This window comes from Alosa pseudoharengus, unplaced genomic scaffold (genome assembly GCF_046254945.1).
Source record: "Alosa pseudoharengus isolate Yale_2024_CS ecotype anadromous, Long Island Sound unplaced genomic scaffold, YU_APseudo_1.1 YU_APseudo_1.1_scf_1, whole genome shotgun sequence".
Classification (NCBI taxonomy): domain Eukaryota; kingdom Metazoa; phylum Chordata; class Actinopteri; order Clupeiformes; family Clupeidae; genus Alosa; species Alosa pseudoharengus.
In genome coordinates, this window is record NW_027468564.1 from 20,332,485 (window position 1) to 20,350,595 (window position 18,111).

The 18,111-nt window shown below is 40.7% G+C and overlaps 1 protein-coding gene across 2 annotated transcripts in view; it reads right to left on the reverse strand.

The window, feature by feature from the left end:
* Positions 1-18,111, reverse strand: part of LOC143122816 (NACHT, LRR and PYD domains-containing protein 12-like) — a 48,618-nt gene that overhangs the window by 17,321 nt on the left and 13,186 nt on the right. For both annotated transcript variants that reach the window (XM_076283719.1, XM_076283727.1), the window contains 4 exons: positions 7,486-7,733; positions 3,935-5,726; positions 3,506-3,676; positions 2,479-2,649 (listed from right to left, as the gene is read on the reverse strand). In XM_076283719.1, the coding sequence (XP_076139834.1) occupies positions 2,479-2,649; positions 3,506-3,676; positions 3,935-5,726; positions 7,486-7,733 (2,382 nt within the window). The remainder of the gene's footprint in view (positions 1-2,478; positions 2,650-3,505; positions 3,677-3,934; positions 5,727-7,485; positions 7,734-18,111) is intronic.

Consider the following 18,111-nt stretch of genomic DNA (forward strand, 5'->3'; position numbering starts at 1 on the left):
GGCACGGGAGAAGTGCGACATCTATCTTTCGCGTACAAACTGGATCTACGAAGCTACAAAACTTTTTTACAGACACAAATTTTGGCAGTGTTTTGTCGTCGTTTCTGAAGAGCCAATCAGTGAATTTTGGCACTGTCTTGACCAGGGGGTCAAGAGCGTGCAGATTAGCTTCGGCATGTTAGCATACGCCATTTTCAAATATGGCGCTGCATGGAGCATTTGGAACCAGCTCCATGCACGAGCTCTCATGCGCGTACATGTTGGTGGGCGGGTACCTATCCGGTGGCTATAGCCAAACGTCAGTGCGTAATTGAAGAGCTTATGAGAAGACATGTATATTATGGTTATGCATGACAAATAAAGAGAATTGTATTGTTCTTGTTTCGTTGTTGTTTGTCCTGAACAAAAATAGCCTAAATATCATGAAAGACAATAAATTACACAACAGCGGCATAAAGCCCATAATTGTCTCGTTATAGCCTTCACCATGGGTCTCCAACACGTTGCTCTCTACCCATCACTAGCAGCCCCCTTTTGAGCTAGCCAGAGGCTGAAGCGAGGCATTCCAGCCCACGAATTTAATAACAGTACACCATGCATAATTAAAAAATAACTCAACTTAGGGTACACAATAAGGTTTCCATTACAGCACATTCAATGAATTAGTGAAAGCGGCTGCCTTGTCTTGCAATAGGCTACAGCTGGAAATTCCGACACCTTTTCAACTACATGAAACCTCACAGTGAGCCATCAAATACCCCTTATATTTAAGTGCCCATCAGTCTCAACATTTAGATATATAATAAAACAGTCCTAAAGTAAATGAAGTCCCAAACCAAACCGAAAATCGTCTGCTTTTGATAGCCTGGTATGTCGCTCCAAACGAAACACACGTCTCATAATAAAACACACAATGTAAGAAATAAAGGTCTGCCTCGCCCCAAACAAATACCAGCCTAAGCCTAAATAAATAGCAGACCCCGGACATAATTTGAGGATTTACGGAAAGTGTGCAATCAATCATACATGGACGCCTGGCGATGCTCTGGCCGTCTGTGACTCCGCTACCTCATTTGGATGGTAACTCGACAGGTGAGCGCGAAAATTGGATGTTGTGGATGCGTAAGTAGTAAGTAAGTCTGCAGACATTCTCTTTAACGGTTAGTGTTGGGGACGTCGAAACAGGGTGGCTATTGAGGGCTCTGGCTCGTCATTATTGTGGCTACTGGCTATTATTGGTTTGTTTTGGTCATGGGCCAACGCTAGAATACGTTTAGAGCACCCGCTATGAGATGGCAAACAATAAAATAAAAAACAAACTAATCATAGACTGTAAAATGCGCTACACATGGCACTAAAAATCGAATAGTTTATTTATAGTTCGACTACGGATATTTCACGTGATGTTCGAATGCAGGACGGCCGGCAGACCGTTCTTAGTTAGGGCCACTGTTAACCAATGAAATTAAGTTGCGCTTCAGAGCGACTCCACTCGGACTCCACGTGCGTTCCCGAGCAACTTTTTCTTCTTCTTGTTAGGTGGCAAGCAATGTATGTGCATTATCGCCACCCTCTTACTGGAGGACGACACTCTTTTTACAGACTATCCAATACAAATCGACGTTGGTCCATGCGTCATTTCCAGCTTTGGAACTTGGCGCATGGTCAGAGCCGACTGGCGCTGGATCCGAACTCCAGTGTTCAAGATGGCGTTGACTATGAATTGGCCGGATTTACTAGCCTAGCCTCCACCATTAATTTGTATGGAGGGCGGGACTTAGTCACTCTCTCCAGTTATATATAATACCTCCATGGTCTTGACAGTTTCTGCAGAGCCAATCAACACATTGCATCGCCTACTGACTAGCCAATCAGGGGACGTACTGAGTCACATCTCTCGACCAGGGTCGGCAGCAAAGATTCTAGAACAGAGCTGGTCGACAGGCACAGAGCTAGCGAACAGTGAACACAGAGCTAGTCAAGACAGTGCCAAAATTCACTGATTGGCTCTTCAGAAACGACGACAAAACACTGCCAAAATTCATGTCTGTAAAAAAGTTTTGTAGCTTCGTAGATCCAGTTTGCACACGAAAGATAGATGTCGCACTTCTCCCATGCCTGTAGCTATAAAGCTGTTCCACACACATTCAAACTAAATCCCTGTGGACAAATGTTTTTCACAAGTGCACAAAATATTTCTGCAGGTACGCATTTTTTTTGCACACAGACAAATGAATTCCACAGTTACAAAACGGTTCTTTACAAGTGCACAAAATATTTCTGCAGGTACGCATTTTTTTTTCACACAGACAAATTAATTCCACAGTTACAAAACGGTTCTACACTTGTGCAAATCATATTGGGCACACAATCTTTATGTCGTTGTTCTGACTCCATACAAGGGGAAATGTGATGAACAACTGTTATGCTGCTATGGATCTCATTAGTAATAACAGTAAACAATAGTCTAACACCAACCTTAATGTCTTCAGTTTGCAATGGGGACTAGACAGTCCCTTAGAGAGAAGCTGAACTCCAGAATCTCCCAGGTCATTGTCACTTAGGTCCAACTCTACCAGGGAGCTTGGTGAATGCAGAATGGAAGCCACAACCTCACAGGTCACCTCTCTAACTCTACAGCCAGCCAGTCTGCAATATAATGTGATGTGAAGTATACTGAATGGAAATGTACTTGTATGGAAGTATGGAAATACTTGTTTTTCCTCACAATTTTCATAGACATAAAGATGTAAGATTTGTAGCGTGAAATCAGGAGGTCGGGAAATTCGGTCTGGACTTGTTCCATTGAGAAGCTTCTATGTCCGGGCTTTATATGTTGGTGGACAAATGAGCAACGGTGCACAGTCTATCATGTGACCTGAGAGTGTTTCGGTTGGTTTTATTTAAAACAAGAAGGTTGGCACAGAGAAGCTAGACATTAGGTTTCATTATCACGTCCCTTAAAAAAATAAATGTTTGCGGCAGATTTGCAGCAAACTTGTGGGTGATTTGTGGGAAACAAATGAGTTCACTAGAAAATATCACCAGAAGTTTGCCAGTGTTGGCCGCTAGAGGCAAACTTCCAGCAAAAGTTCTGGCAACAATGAGAAGTTTGCTACTAGTGGCAAATGTGTTCGCCAGTGATTTGCCATCACACTTAGCCAATAATGGGAAACTTCCAGTGAACTTCTGGTGACAAACCTAATTTGCATAATGACATTGCTGCAAATTTGCTGCAACATTACCAAAAGTTAACCGCAACTGTTTGCCAGAAACCTAATTTGCATGTGAAAATATGACCTTGCTGAAAATTTGCGGCAACATCGCCAGAAATTTCTATAAGGGGTTGTACAAGATATTGGTAGCACAGTAAGTTTAAAAACAAACATAAAACAGCGATGAAGGCATTGAACAAGAAGGATGTTTTGGCCGTTTTCCCTACAGGCTATTTTATGAGTATGAATATTAAATGTATATAATGTAATGAAAATATTCTAACACCAACCTTAATGTGTGTAGTCTGCAGTGGGGACTAGATAGACCTTTAGAGACAAGCTGAACTCCAGAATCTCCCAGGTCATTGTTACTCAAGTCCAATTCGATTAGAGAGTTTGGTGACTGTAGAACTGAAGCAACATTTCCACAGGATTTAACTGATAGTTTACATTCAGAAAATCTGCAATAAAGTGCGAGATAAAATTACATATACACCAACAAATGATTGGTTAGTGTTTTGATATAGTAAGATATTGAAGGGAATTCGGGAATACAGAATTTTCATAAAGGTGCAAGTAATTGTTTTGATTCTTACTCTTTTTGTTTAATTGCCATCTTTACTCAATTGGAGACCATTATTTTTATTATTCATACATTTCAGATTTTGTAATGTTTGCCCACATTATTTAATCAATCAGTTTATTATTGAATAACTCACAGTGCCTTGCTGAAGCACTTCATAGCTGGGATCAGTCTCCTGCGTCCCTCATCTGATGTGTTGTATTTCTTCAGGTCAAACTCTTCCAGCACTTCCTCAGACATCAGGATCACGTGGGCCAGTGCTGAACAGTGGGCAGGAGACAACTGGCCTTTAAAATCCTTTGGTGACTCCAGATATTTTTTAATTTCTTGGTGCATCGAATTATCTTTCATTTCAAGTAGGCAGAAGAAAAGATTGATGCATCTCTCAGGGGAGAGATCTTCTTTGTTAAGCTCCTTAATGTACTTGCATGTTTTCCTGATGCTCTCTGAGCTGTTGAGTGGATCCCTGAGTAGTCCTTGCAGCAGTCTATGATTCCTCTCCAATGAGATGCCCATAAGGAAACGAAGGAAAAGATCCAGATGTCCATTTTTGCTCTGCAAAGCTTTGTCTGCAGCTTTCTCAAGCAACTCTTCTAAAGGTAACTGGGCTTTCTTGACAAAAAGTTCAGGTGCTCCCAGTTTTTCATTCATACTCTTAAAAGAAAGAAAGACATGAAGTGCTGCCAGAAACTCCTGGATGCTTAGATGCACAAAGCAGTAAACCTTCTTCTGCTGAAACACAGATTCTTCCTTGAAGATCTCAGTACACATGCCAGAGTACACTGAGGCTTGACTGACATCAATGCCACACTCTCTCAGGTCTTCCTCATAGAACATGAGATTCCCTTGAAGCAGATTCTTGAAAGCCAGTTCTGCCAGTTTCAGTATGACACTCTTATGTGATTCCAGGAGCTTCTTGTTATTTCCCTCACATCTTCCCTCATACTTCAAGTCCTTACTGGTGGTCTGGATGAGCAAGAAGTGAATGAACATCTCAGTCAGAGTTTTGGGGGTTTCCTGGGTGTTGTCCTGTTCCAGCATCCACTGAAGTACACTGGCTGCAATCCAACAGAAGACCGGAATGTGGCACATAATATGGAGACTCCTGGATGCCTTAATGTGTGAGATGATTTTGTTAGCCTGACTCTCATCACCGATTCTTTTCCTGAAGTACTCATCCTTCTGTAGGTCATTAAATCCTCGTACTTCTGTAACCTGGTCAATACACTGAGCAGGAATTTGACTCGCTGCTGCTGGTCGTGAGGTTATCCAGATGAGTGCAGAGGGAAGCAGAGTTCCCTGAATGAGGCTCGTCATCAGAACATCCACTGATGATGTTTGTTTTACATTGGACAACTTACTGTTCTGTTCCAGATCCAGAGTCAAACGACTCTCATCCAAACCATCAAAGATGAACACAACCTGACAGTCTTTGTAACCTTCATCATCATTCAGCTCCTTCAGCTCAGGGTGGAATTCAAGCAGGAGTCTGTGAAGACTATACTGACCGCCCCTGACTAAATTCAGCTCACGGAAAGAAAGGGGAAATATAAAATCTATAGTCCGATTGGCTACCCCATCTGTCCAGTCAAGAATGAACTTTTGCACAGAGACTGTTTTTCCAATGCCTGCAACACCTTTGGTCATCACGATTCTGATGAACCGCTCTTGTCCAGGTAAGGGCTTAAAGATGTCATTGCAGTTGATTGGTGTGTCTTCTGTGGTTAGTGGTCTAGATGCTGACTCTACCTGCCAGACCTCATGTTCCTTATTCACCCCTTCACTCTCTCCCTCTGTGATGTAGAGGTCTGTGTAGATCTTATTGAGGAGTATCTCAGCTCCAGGTTTGATGATGCCTTCAGATATGTTCTCAAACCTTCTCTTCAGACTGGCTTTGTGATTCTCTTTAACTCTCCTCAAGTCCTCATCTGTTTAGCAATGATAAGTCAATAAAGAAAAAAATAATCAATAAGTAGAACTACCTGACAGAGCGGAGCACAAGCGAGCGAGGAGCTCCAATTTCACTCTGGCACCACTCACACCACGACTCTGAGGCATACCCAAATCCACCCAGAACTCATGTCTTCATGATGATACCAAGATCGCTATTATTTCAAAACAAAGACACTTGCCATAGTAGTGTAACGGATTAGACTTAGCCGCAGCTAGGTGTGGAGGCCACTTTCAGTGGCTAACATCCAGAAACAGGGGCAGGGATGCAGACCACGAAAACAGCACACACTAGGCAGGTCAAACACACACACACACACACACACACACAACACATACAGGGGTGGACGCAGCCCCCCACACAAAAAGGATCACACACGAGGAAGACCTAAAAGGGTAACACGCTACACTAAATCACAGACATTAAAACAGTAAATAAAGGCATTAACACACACAAACAATCCCCAGAGTTCTCCTCCGTATCCCAGAATGCATTGTCCCAGAGTCCGTAGCACATAGTCCAGCGTGCCGACGTTACAGTGAGTTCGTTGGGGATAAAGTCGCTAAATATTTTTGAAAGGAAACTGAAAGTCATAGGGCTTACAAGCGTACTATTCCTACAAAACAACTAGATACAAACAACGTAGAGCAAGAACAACTATGTGGTGACACTGTTCCAGTGAGATTTATTTTGGAATTTAAGAAGACACATTTCGCGGAAATATGAGTGTGCTACGGAGAGCAAAGGAAAACGTGAGCAATTTGAATGGCCTGTTTTAAGTACGGCTTAAGTAAAACCTGGATGCTGAACCTGTATTATTTAGGCAATTAATCCCACTGATACCTTTAGTTTTAGGCTTGTGTGTACGCTGCCAAGCTTGTTCGTTGTTGCACTGTCGGTGTTGCATTAGGCTATCTTTTACAATACATGTTCTATGACTGACATTGCCGTTTCTCTTAGTTCAAGTTTTCTAAGGTGACAATTTGGCTTGTCGATTATTTCTCCCTCTTTTAAATTGGAGCGAGCGTGGAGCGATTTCACTGGAGTGGGAGGATTCTGAAGTGGAGTGGGGAGCGAAATTGAGCGGAGCGGCCTGACGTGAATTTGAGCGGAAGAGCAGCCGAGTGAACAGCCACCTGAGCGAGGAGCCTACAGATTAAAAATTTCCTAGATTCAGTAGTTGCCTACAGAGGGCCGCTCAGACAATAGCAAAAGTGTTGTTCATTGTGTTATGAGACTGCGTGCCATCAAAATTATTTTAGAAACGTCATTTAAGGTCAAACAATGGTTAAGGCCATATACACCTGAACTCCTTATAGAGGCACGCCTACTACACCCACAAGCCTTGAGGGAAAATTCAGAGGATTTCTGTTTTCACAAGGTCACAGAGTATTGTCAGTGCTAAATTAGCCAGGCAGCTATTGCTACACTCTGGGGGCATGTACATGGGGACTCATGAACATGCCCCCAGAGTGTAGCTCTGTAGCTGCCTGGAAGCTCTGTACTGAATTACTGGCTACAGCAACTCAAGCTATGTAAAAACAATTGTTTTTTTTTTTTTTCTGTACTGACATTACTTGGTGACCTCTGGAAACGGAGATCTATGGAATTTTCCTTAAACAAATAAATACAAATATTTAGCAATATTTGTAATTGCTCTCTTTGTTGACATTAATTCTCAAAAAAAAAAACAGATACAAATAATTATTGTTTTAAAAAACAAAATCTACACTCACCAAGTTCTCTCCTCTTTCTGCTTGGTGTTTTTTCAGTGTGCAGGTGTCTTTTGCTGTTGATCAAGCCTGTGTGTTCATCCCGTGTGCTCATATCGACTGGTTGGGTTCCGCATGTCTTTCCACACGAGGGATAGGTTTGTTCTCTTGGTAGTCCAGACTGTTCCCAGTAGCTGCTGATGCACTGCACAGCACAGGTGGTGATGACTGGGTTCCTCAGCTCACAGACGGTCAGATCAGCCCTCATCTCACTACAGAGACAAGGGATAATACAATTAGATTTTGTGTGTGTGTGTGTGTGCCGTTCAGTTCAGATATGAACACATATTCACCTGATGTTTCATGTCAATATGACACTCCATGTTTGGAGCTATACGCCTCCCCATTAACAGAGGTGTCAAAGTAAGAAGTAGAAAATAGAAACAGTACAGGTGATGTCACTAATTAGAACTCAAATATACAAGTTAAATCATCATCAAATGCTAACTACCAACTAAGAACTAAGTAAATTGACAGACTTAAGTTGGTAGGCTACTACTTACAAAAACAAGTCTAAAAAACAAAAACAATTAGCGGAAGTTTGTTCCCTGAATTCCACAGCCAGAGTCAACATATTCTTTTAAAATGCAACTAAGTGACAGTGACACTATACTGTTGTTGTTGTGTTGTCATGCAATTGTTTATTGGTGCCACAAAAATAATCAAGTACGGTAGATGACCATCCACAACACCTTAATCCTGTGCATATTTGCAGACTACATGGTCTAATTTTGGTACCCCAGTACCGATGATGTTCAGTCTGCAAAGGGTTAAAGTATTGTTTGAGCTGGCAACAAGATCAAATATACACAACCTTAGTTGTGCAATGCTATATCATATAACTTCCTATTAATCCAGCTGCTACAGCTTTAATATCCATATAAAGTCCAAGAACCTTCACTTTATAAGGTGAAGATCAAATCAATCCTGCTGGGGGGCCCATCAATGACAGGGGGCCCCAGAAAGCTCCCTCCCCAATAATACTATATATTGAGGGGCCCAGAATTATTGTTGGTTATAGGGCCTAAATTATCCAGCAGTGCCCCTGCAGACACATAATGCAAGTAAGCCCAACTTTGTGACACCACCAAGGGGGCAGATAAACCCAAGAAGAAGTATGTCAGCTCTCTAAAATGTCCATATATGTGACCAGGCATGGCAAAACAGGCTCAAGTCGCAGAGACGCAAAGTTTTTTTTTTTTCAAAATTAGTTATTTTCGTTTTTTTGCAGAATGTGCAAGTTGAAGTCCTAAAGAAGCAATTCCATGTTTCAGATAACAGCATTGGTTGCTTTAAAAGTGTATATTTTGTCTTTGAAAATGGTTAAGTTTCAGGTAGTAAACCAGCGTTTGAATTGGGCGTGACTATTAGTGCTCTTTTGTTTTGTCGGCCAATCAGCTGTATGCTAGAAGTAACCTCATGGCTACTTACTGAACCAGCATGCTGTTTGTTTACAATTGGAATGGAGATGGACAAAGCACAGCGGATTGCAGATGACCTGAATCTGATGATGAAGGCGACTTCATTACATTGGAGAACATCCCTAATCTAGAGCTGACCTTAGCCGAAGATAATTACAACAAGGAAGAATCTCTCGGTCTGGCAGCAGAGGAGCTACATAGTAAGATATCAGATGCTATTTCCACAGTTACATTTGACGGGGATAAAGTATGTGTGTTAGAAACTTTATCCATTGCTACTAGCTAACGTAGGCCTACTGTCGTTAGCTATTGGCACCATAGGCTACTCGCCAAAAGCCATTACAGATAGTTTCGGTGGGCAATTAATTAGAATAATGCGAGAATGTCTTGTTTTGACTGAGGAGCCTGGTGGAGGACTTTGTGCAGTGGTGCAAACTCAATCACCTTCAACTCAACACTTCAAAGACCAAGGAGATGGTGGTGGATTTCCGCAGGTCTAAGCCCGCTCTGCTACCAGTCTCCATTGATGGGGTCAATGTGGAGGCGGTAAGCACCTACAAGTATCTGGGTCTCCACCTGGACAATAAACTGGACTGGTCAGCCAACACTGACGCACTCTAAAAGAAAGGGCAGAGCAGGCTGTACTTCCTGAGGAGGCTGCGGTCCTTCAATGTGTGCAGCAAGCTCCTCAGGATGTTCTATCAGTCTGTTGTGGCCAGCGTCCTCTTCTATGCAGTGGTATGCTGGGGAGGAAGTACAAAGAAGAAGGATGCTGGGCGACTTGACAGGCTGTTAAGGAAGGCTGGCTCTGTAGTGGGAGCTGAACTGGAGTGCATCACTTCAATATCTGACAAAAGGACCCTGAACAAACTGATCAACATCTTGGACAATGAATGCCACCCACTCTACAGCACTATTAAAAAGCAAAAGAGCTTGATCAGCTGGAGATTTCGCTCACTGACTTGTGCAACAGACAGACTGAGGAAGTTATTTGTCCCCAGGGCCATTGAACTGTTCAATGCATCACTAAAGGGAAGAGGAGAGATAGACTTCTCTGCTTAGTCTGTCTGCCTCTCCACCCTCTCCATGTTTGAGTAACTACCCACTACTGCTTTACTACTGTTTTACTAATGTCCACAGCCTAATGTTTTTACTACCGCTTTCCTGCTACACTGTTTTTCATGTTTTTCATGCTATATTAGCACACATGATCAATGGCTTCTGCTACAATAATACTGAATGGCTGTAACCCTATTACCTCAACCTGTTTCTGCACTGACGTAGTTTTTATAGTTTTTTATATTACCTTGTCTACATTATATTATATTATACTTTGCTCTCCTATTTGTCCATATTATTTATGCTGGTCTCTAGACCTTATTATTGCACTGTTGGACTAATGCTGGACTACTTGTTGCACCTTCACCATGACACTCACTCTCTGAGCACCTTACCGTGCACACATAACTTAAGGACTATTGTTGGACTACTTTTTGCACCTTCACCAGGACACTTACTCTCTTGAGCACCTTACCATGCACACATAACTAAGGGACTACTGTTGGACTACTTTTTTGGCACCTTCACCAGGACACTCACTCTCTTGAGCACCTTACCATACATACAGAACTACTGTTGGACTACTTTGCACCTTCACCAGGATACTCACTCTCTTGAGCACCTCACTTTGCACACAGAACTACAGGCCCTGTCATTACAAGCGTCTCATACTTGACCACCCTTAAGCACACTGTTTTTTTTTTTTGTTTTTTTTACATTTAATTTATATAGTATTTTTAGTTTTGTTAGCTTTTCTTATCTCCTACTGTCTCTATTGTACAGTGGAGTTTGGTTATATGTTTATACTTATACTTATACTTATATTTACCATTTGCTGTAAGTGCATGTTGTGTGTGATGTCTGTATGCTACTGAGACCCCCTGAATTTCCCCTTGGGGATCAATAAAGTATTTATCTATCTATCTTATCTATCTATCCATCTATCTATGGCAGGGTGCCTTGCATCGTGTGTGCATTCAAATTAACAGGGTTTGCAAACGTGATCTCATGTTTGTTTAGTTCGCGTTTTAGACTATTTTATCCATTGCTAAACCTGCTAAATCCATTGCCAACCTGGTGCCTTGCACTGGGTGTTCATTCAAAATAACATGGTTTGCAAACGTGATCTCATGTTTGTTTTAGACTACTTTATCCATTGCTACTAGCTGGTTCTGTAACCCATTACAGATAGTTCCGATGGGTCATTAGCACTGCAGGCTGACAGATCAGTGACCGTGACAGGGGGGAGGGTTGATCTTAATGTCATGTAAATGAGGACCATTGTGTTCCCCTCCCATGGATTGAGGGAGAAAGTAGTCAAATTGAAAAGCCTGATTTCTCAGCTTGTAGCTTTGAGATGTGTATACTTTAAAATTGCTACAACTTATTCAAATATTATCAGATCTCCATGAGTGAGACATCATTGGATAGCTTTGAAACTACACATCAGAATCTGTGAATAACTCAAAATGTCTCTGGGGAGACATGTGCCTGGTTTTGCCATGCCTGGTCACATATGTCTGAACTCACTTTATCTGTGTTTGCATGTGAATGTGTGTGTGTGTCTGTGTGTGTGTGTGTGTGTGTGTGTGTGTGTGTGTGTGTATGATTGTGTGTATGTGTGACGCCCCAGTGGGCGTGGCTTCCTCCCTGCGCTACGTTGTATTGTCTTGTGTCTGTTCGCAGGTGGTCGGTATGCTGACTGATAGTGATTGGCTGATTAAGGAGGATGGTGCACCGGTGCACAGGTCACCTGACCCCTTTTAAGGCCGCCGATTCCTATTCTGGGTGGGCAGCAGCACGAGGCGTTTGCCTCTGTTCAGCTCTCTAAAATGTCCATATATGTGACCAGGCATGGCAAAACAGGCTCAAGTCGCAGAGACGCAAGTCGCGAAAAACGACTGAAGTTTTTTTTTTTAAAAAAGTCCTAAAGAAGCAATTCCATGTTTCAGATAACAGCATTGGTTGCTTTAAAAGTGTATATTTTGTCTTTGAAAATGGTTAAGTTTCAGGAAGTAAACCAGCGTTTGAATTGGGCGACTATTAGTGCTCTTTTGTTCTGTCGGCCAATCAGCTGTATGCTAGAAGTAACCTCATGGCTACTTACTGAACCAGCATGCTGTTTGTTTACAATTGGAATGGAGATGGACAAAGCACAGCGGATTGCAGATAACCTGAATCTGATGATGAAGGCGACTTCATTACATTGGAGAACATCCCTAATCTAGAGCTGACCTTAGCCGAAGATAATTACAACGAGGAAGAATCTAGTTTAGCTTGTGGCTAAAATAATTATTAGGATTCGCTTTATGTATTTTTACATTTGCCGTAGTATTGTCGATAGGTTTAATAACACATCAAGGGGGTCCTTGGCCAGAACCTAGTGGTATTTGGGGGGCCTTGTCGTGGAAACGTTTGGGAACCCCTGTTCTATGTAATACATATCCAAAAAAGCTACAATAAAAAGTAATAAGAAAAAATAAACATTATTAACTGTAACATTTACCCATAATCCTTAACTGCTGTACTTAGGACCATAACTTACAATTTTAAGTTAGGTTGAAATTACTCAAAAAAAAACAAAAAAAAAAAACAATGAAATATGTTGACTTTCTTACTAAGTAAGAAAGACGATTTTTTTTACATTGTGTTAACTCGAGAAACTTATACAAATCCGTAATGCGATTTCTACGAAGTTGAAGTAATTTAAAGGACAATTCCGGCACAAAATGAACCTAGGGGTTAATAACATGTGTACCTCGAGTTCGTCTGTTCTCTGGGATATGTTTTCATGCTAATCGAACATGTCCAGTTTTACCACAAACCACAACCACACTTCCACGGTAGCATAATGTAAACCGAAGCATTGAGAACTTGTAAGTGTAGGCCCTACAGACAGTTTATTAAGAAGATAGTTTAGAAACCATACCGTTCACGTATACAGGCTGGTGCCAGCTTGGGAAAACAGTCACAAGACAATTCAGCTCACATTGCACAATGTTGTCACTGTTTTCTCAAAATGACGCCCACCTGTATACGTGAACGGTACTGTTTCTAAACTATCTTTTTAATAAACTGTACACTTACAAAGTTCTCAATGCTTCGGCTTACATGTAGGGCCCCTCATTATGCTACTGTGGAAGTGTGGTGCTATTTGGAACCTTGTTAGTGGTATAGAAATAGTGATTTCTTTTTTCTTTGCGTGTGCCCCCGAAGACCAGAGTTAAACGCTTACTAGCTAGGTTTGAGGTAAAACTGATCACGTTCGATTAGCATGAAAACATATCGCAGAGAACGGACAAACTCGGTACAAATTTGTTATTACCCCTAGGTTCATTTTGCGCCGGAATTGTCCTTTAAGGAAAGAGTTGATGGTTCTTGACTGTTCTTCCAGAGAACGTTGGGATTCTTGCACTATTACAGATAATTAAATATTTAAGTTGAGTCAACTGAATTTTATACGTTTTCAAGATCAAATTACTAAGTTGAGATAACTTTTTTTTTCTATTCTACCACGTCTTTCTGATTATTTGAGTTATATTCAGAGGTGTAAAAATCCAGCTAACATTTTAATTCCAACCATTCTCTTAATTAGCTGATTCTAATTAGCACAACTTTTAAGCCAGGTGGATCAGCTCATTTGTGAAATCAGCTGTACTGTTTCTACTTTCTACTTTGACACCTCAATTTCAATAATCCAGCATAAATGCCAGGAGACATTATCAAAATGGCTGCCAAGTAGCAAAACTTGTGATAAAGGACTTTGTCTTGAATTTCCCCTTGGAGATCAATAAAGTATTTGTCTGTCTGTCCGTCTGTCAGTCTGTCTGTCTGTCTGTCTAAGAGGCCCTTGCAGAGAAACCACCTACAGTGGGCAGTGCTTCGACTTGGCCAGCTTCCCTCGCGGTCCGCGCGCGGGATCACGCAACTTTATTTTGTATTTTTCCAGTGACGCTGCAACGACGCTGCAACAACCGGCAGAGGTCTTAAGTGAGCAGGGTGTCTGGTAAAAAAAAATGGAGCTGGAAAACCCTACACAGACTTCACTTCAGACTAGCAGACTGGTTTAGAAATAATTTAATAGCCAGAAATATGCCTGCCCTGCCCTAATAAAGAAATATTTGGTTAACTGCGAGTGAATCCCGTTTGCAGCCATAGAAGAAACGCAGGACAAATTAAACATTCTGGTTTACTCCGAGTGCAACGACGATAGACAGACATCATTTGGACAAAATATAGAGCGTATTAACCTCCGTTGCTCAGCCAAATGCCTTCCTGTTATGTTCTTTTATCACAAAGTTACAGGCGATAAACGATTTTTGATGGTCACAAGTTTACTTCATTAGCGTTTATTTTTTTTGAGTGTTTTTCATTTAAAGGCTTGACTCCGTGCTTATTCAGAAGAGCATTTAGTGCTCTCCCCAATCCCAGACGTTCACATTGCATGTTTGTTTGTAATGGATGCAACCGCGAGATACGCTTGTCATAGGCGCCGATACCATGGGTGCTCCGCCTCTCGGGCACCCACTGAAAACATCATCAAATTTACATTAATTTAAAATCAAACATCGCAGTTGATGTTAAATTCAGCATCTCTCATAATGTGATTGGCTATGTTGCTGTCAATCCCCTACTAACCACCAATGAGAACGTCTCTCATATGAAAATTCCTGACACTTCCCACCTGAAGAATTAACGCAAGGCTTTGTCGGGTCTTCAGCCCCGAGTGTTTAAAATGTATATAGCCCTGAATATCATTTTAAAAGTAGTCTGACAAAGCTTTTTGTTTTGTGACACAGCTAAACACTGGTACCTAATAGAACATCTATAACATAGCCTAGGTGGTCGCAACTCACAAAAGTAAAGCAGATAGAAAGAACTCACGCCTCAAATCTAGCCTACAACACGCAGACAGCTTCATGCCCAGGGGAGAGAGCGCGCGCGCACAGGTGCTTTATGATTGTTGGCTTCTGATGGTATCCTTGCTAATTCACTGAACTGCATTAGGTGACACAAATGGTATTGCCTTTATCTTATAGGCTTGTCTGAGCGACTACCAGGCCTGTGGTTTTGAAAAGTCAGATGTCCCCTGACAAGGACATTCGAAAATTAAGAATGTTTATTGACTTGAAAAATACACTAATTTTTGCAAACTCCCTTCATTCAACCCTTGAAGACATTGCGGTCTGGTGCGCTATGTAGATCGTTTCTCGTACCATTTAATTTCTCAGAATTACTGTGCACAGTGCACTGACGACTGTAGCAGCCCAAGGTAACCAGTTGTTGTAGATGAAGGGCAACCACTTGTTTCAGATAGCCTGGACAACATGTTACCTGGGTGTTGCCTACGTTATTAATTAATGGTAGCCTACAATAGTTAATTGATTCGCGTAACATATTAGTTGGCTCAAAGAGTAGGGAATCAGGATGGAGAAAGTCACGCGTGTGTTGCTTTTGCGGGATCGAATCCAGTTTAATGCTAGTTTTCAAAACATATATTTTTTTACATGTCTTTTGTCCGAGTGGCTGTAATGTAGCCGAGCGCTCATGGCGTATGAAAAGCGACTTCAAACCGCCTAAAACAACTTGTTTGTGAATGTCTGACAACTGCTGCAGCGCATGCATGCGCAAGGAAACCAGTAGGTGGAGAAACCAGAAGGCACACAACACCGGAATGATTTTAAGGCTATTTCGCATAGGCTACCCAATGGTGCTATTTCACACGCATTATAGCGACCCCCACTCACCGGGGTTAGGTGGAAGGTGTTAACCCTTTAATGCATAACCTGGGTCAAAAGTGACCCGGATGACTTAAAATGTTGAATATTTTTGCGATAAATTGATTTCATCATCCAGTATTTCATGAATTCCTCAATTAACTTGTTTTAACCATTACATATCTTTATTTTCATTTTTCCATTCTTTATTTTTTAGAAAAAGTCGTTTATGTATCACTACCCCTTCAATACGCAACATGGGTCAAAAATGACCCGCATTCATTTTCTATGGTTATTCATGCATACATGTGTTTATATTTGCAATATTTTAGGAATTTATTTATTTCATCAGTCAATATTCCAGATATAAATGTAATATCTTGTTTTTGATTATTTCAAATCATAATTTTTAACTTTTTCCTTTTTTACATTAACAACAACACAGTTTTTTCATTACTTCGTCCAGTTTTCAGACATGGGTCAAAAATGACCCGCATTCATTTCCTATGGTTTTTCATTCTAGGCTGCATATTGCTTTGCTATATCTAGTGAAATAATGTATGTATCATTAAAAATTGCAGTTCATTTTGCAGTTGTTCAGTAAAAATATTTTTAATTACTTCAAATAATTATAAATATATCTTTTTTTATTACTAAATGAAGTTCAGAGACATATGTCAAATGTGACCCCTGTGTGCACTTTTGATTAGATGCAAAAACAAGATATATTAAAACAATTACTTTGATAAAAGTATTAGGTTGTAATTGTTTTAAACACATACTATAGTTGAAATATGTGATACACATATTTCATCTATTATATCTCACTTTGTCACACATGACATCAATAATAAAAAATCACACATATTGAAATATACTATATCTGAAGTATAGAGAACTGTGATGGATGTGTCCAAATAAACTGAAGCTGATTAAGTAAAACACATGGGTACAATAAATGGCCATTTCAGCACTACATGACACTTGCAAATTACCATTACATGTTTGCCCTTGTACACAGCCCTAGTGTATTGGAAACACTGCTTCCAACTTGTAGTATTCTTGGTTTCTGCAGCTCTAGCTCCTCTTCCACTTCACTTGTCCTTACTCTCTGGTGCCCTTTTGTGGCTCTGTTTGGTTTCCTTTTTCTACATATTTCAATTGTAAGTAATGGGTGAATCTCAATATCCCTCCCTCAGCACTGAACCCTCAAAGACTTAACTGCCATCAGGCCTAACGTGAAATTGATTCATGTCGGTTCTGTTTTTAAGGGGTTTACAACTTAGGGGGTCTTGGGATTCAGCCTATATGTGTTAGGAAGAAGGAAGTGGCATGACAAGCTCTTTGCCCAGCTTATTATCAGGGTATTGTGCAGTTGATATACTGTATGCATCAAGTGCATCCAGTACATTGGACAAGAGCACTATGGACACATGGGTCATCTCTATCCCTGCTTTCTTTAGTATGCCTACACATCCATGCAGAGAACATAAATATGGCTCATGGTTCCCTGGTCCAGAGTGCTGCATGTTGTCACCCCTCAATACCAATAGCAGTTTAACTGATCAGCATCCTGATTGTATCGGTGGAGTTACTATGGATGTTCAAAATGGAACTAAGTGAAGTATTCTCATGACACATATGAAGAAGGACATGCATGAAGGGCACGACCTGACCTCCAGAGCTATATGGATATGAAAAGATGTGGGACAAAGAAACCACAGTCACATATCAGACATGATGGTCAAGTAAAAAGGAAGAGATCTGACCAGCTACCAATGACACTAAAAGTAATATACTGACCTATGTGCAAGGAACACAAACATGGTGGTCATTTGTGTAGGGCATGTAAGACATGAAATATCAAATGGTGGGGTACCCATGTGATGGATATTATTTTCTATTCCCAAGTGAATTAACTACACTTGGTGACGTTCACTTCAGTTCACAATACTATAGACATAGTACAGTCAAACATAAGTGCTATTAGTTATCTGTGTTTTTAACGTGTGACTAATTGAGAAATAAACGTATGATATATTGCTATTTGGATTAAAACACTATAGTAAGTCTAAGAACATTATTCTAAGATTAATTTTTTAATAAAAAATGTTGTTATAGTTTATTTTTATTAAAAACAAAACAAACTTGAACGCATGGGTCTTTTTGGCCCACACACATAAACTTGATGTAGTAATAGAAAAGCTATGTTTGTTCAGAAAATAATACAGGAAAAGTAAAAAATAACTATATGTAGCAATCAAAAATCTTTATCTTGATAAATACAATCAATATTGAATGATAAAATACATTACTTTCAATAAATATAGGAAAGGAACACACAAATATCTATGAAATACCATAGGAAATGAATGCGGGTCATTTTTGACCCA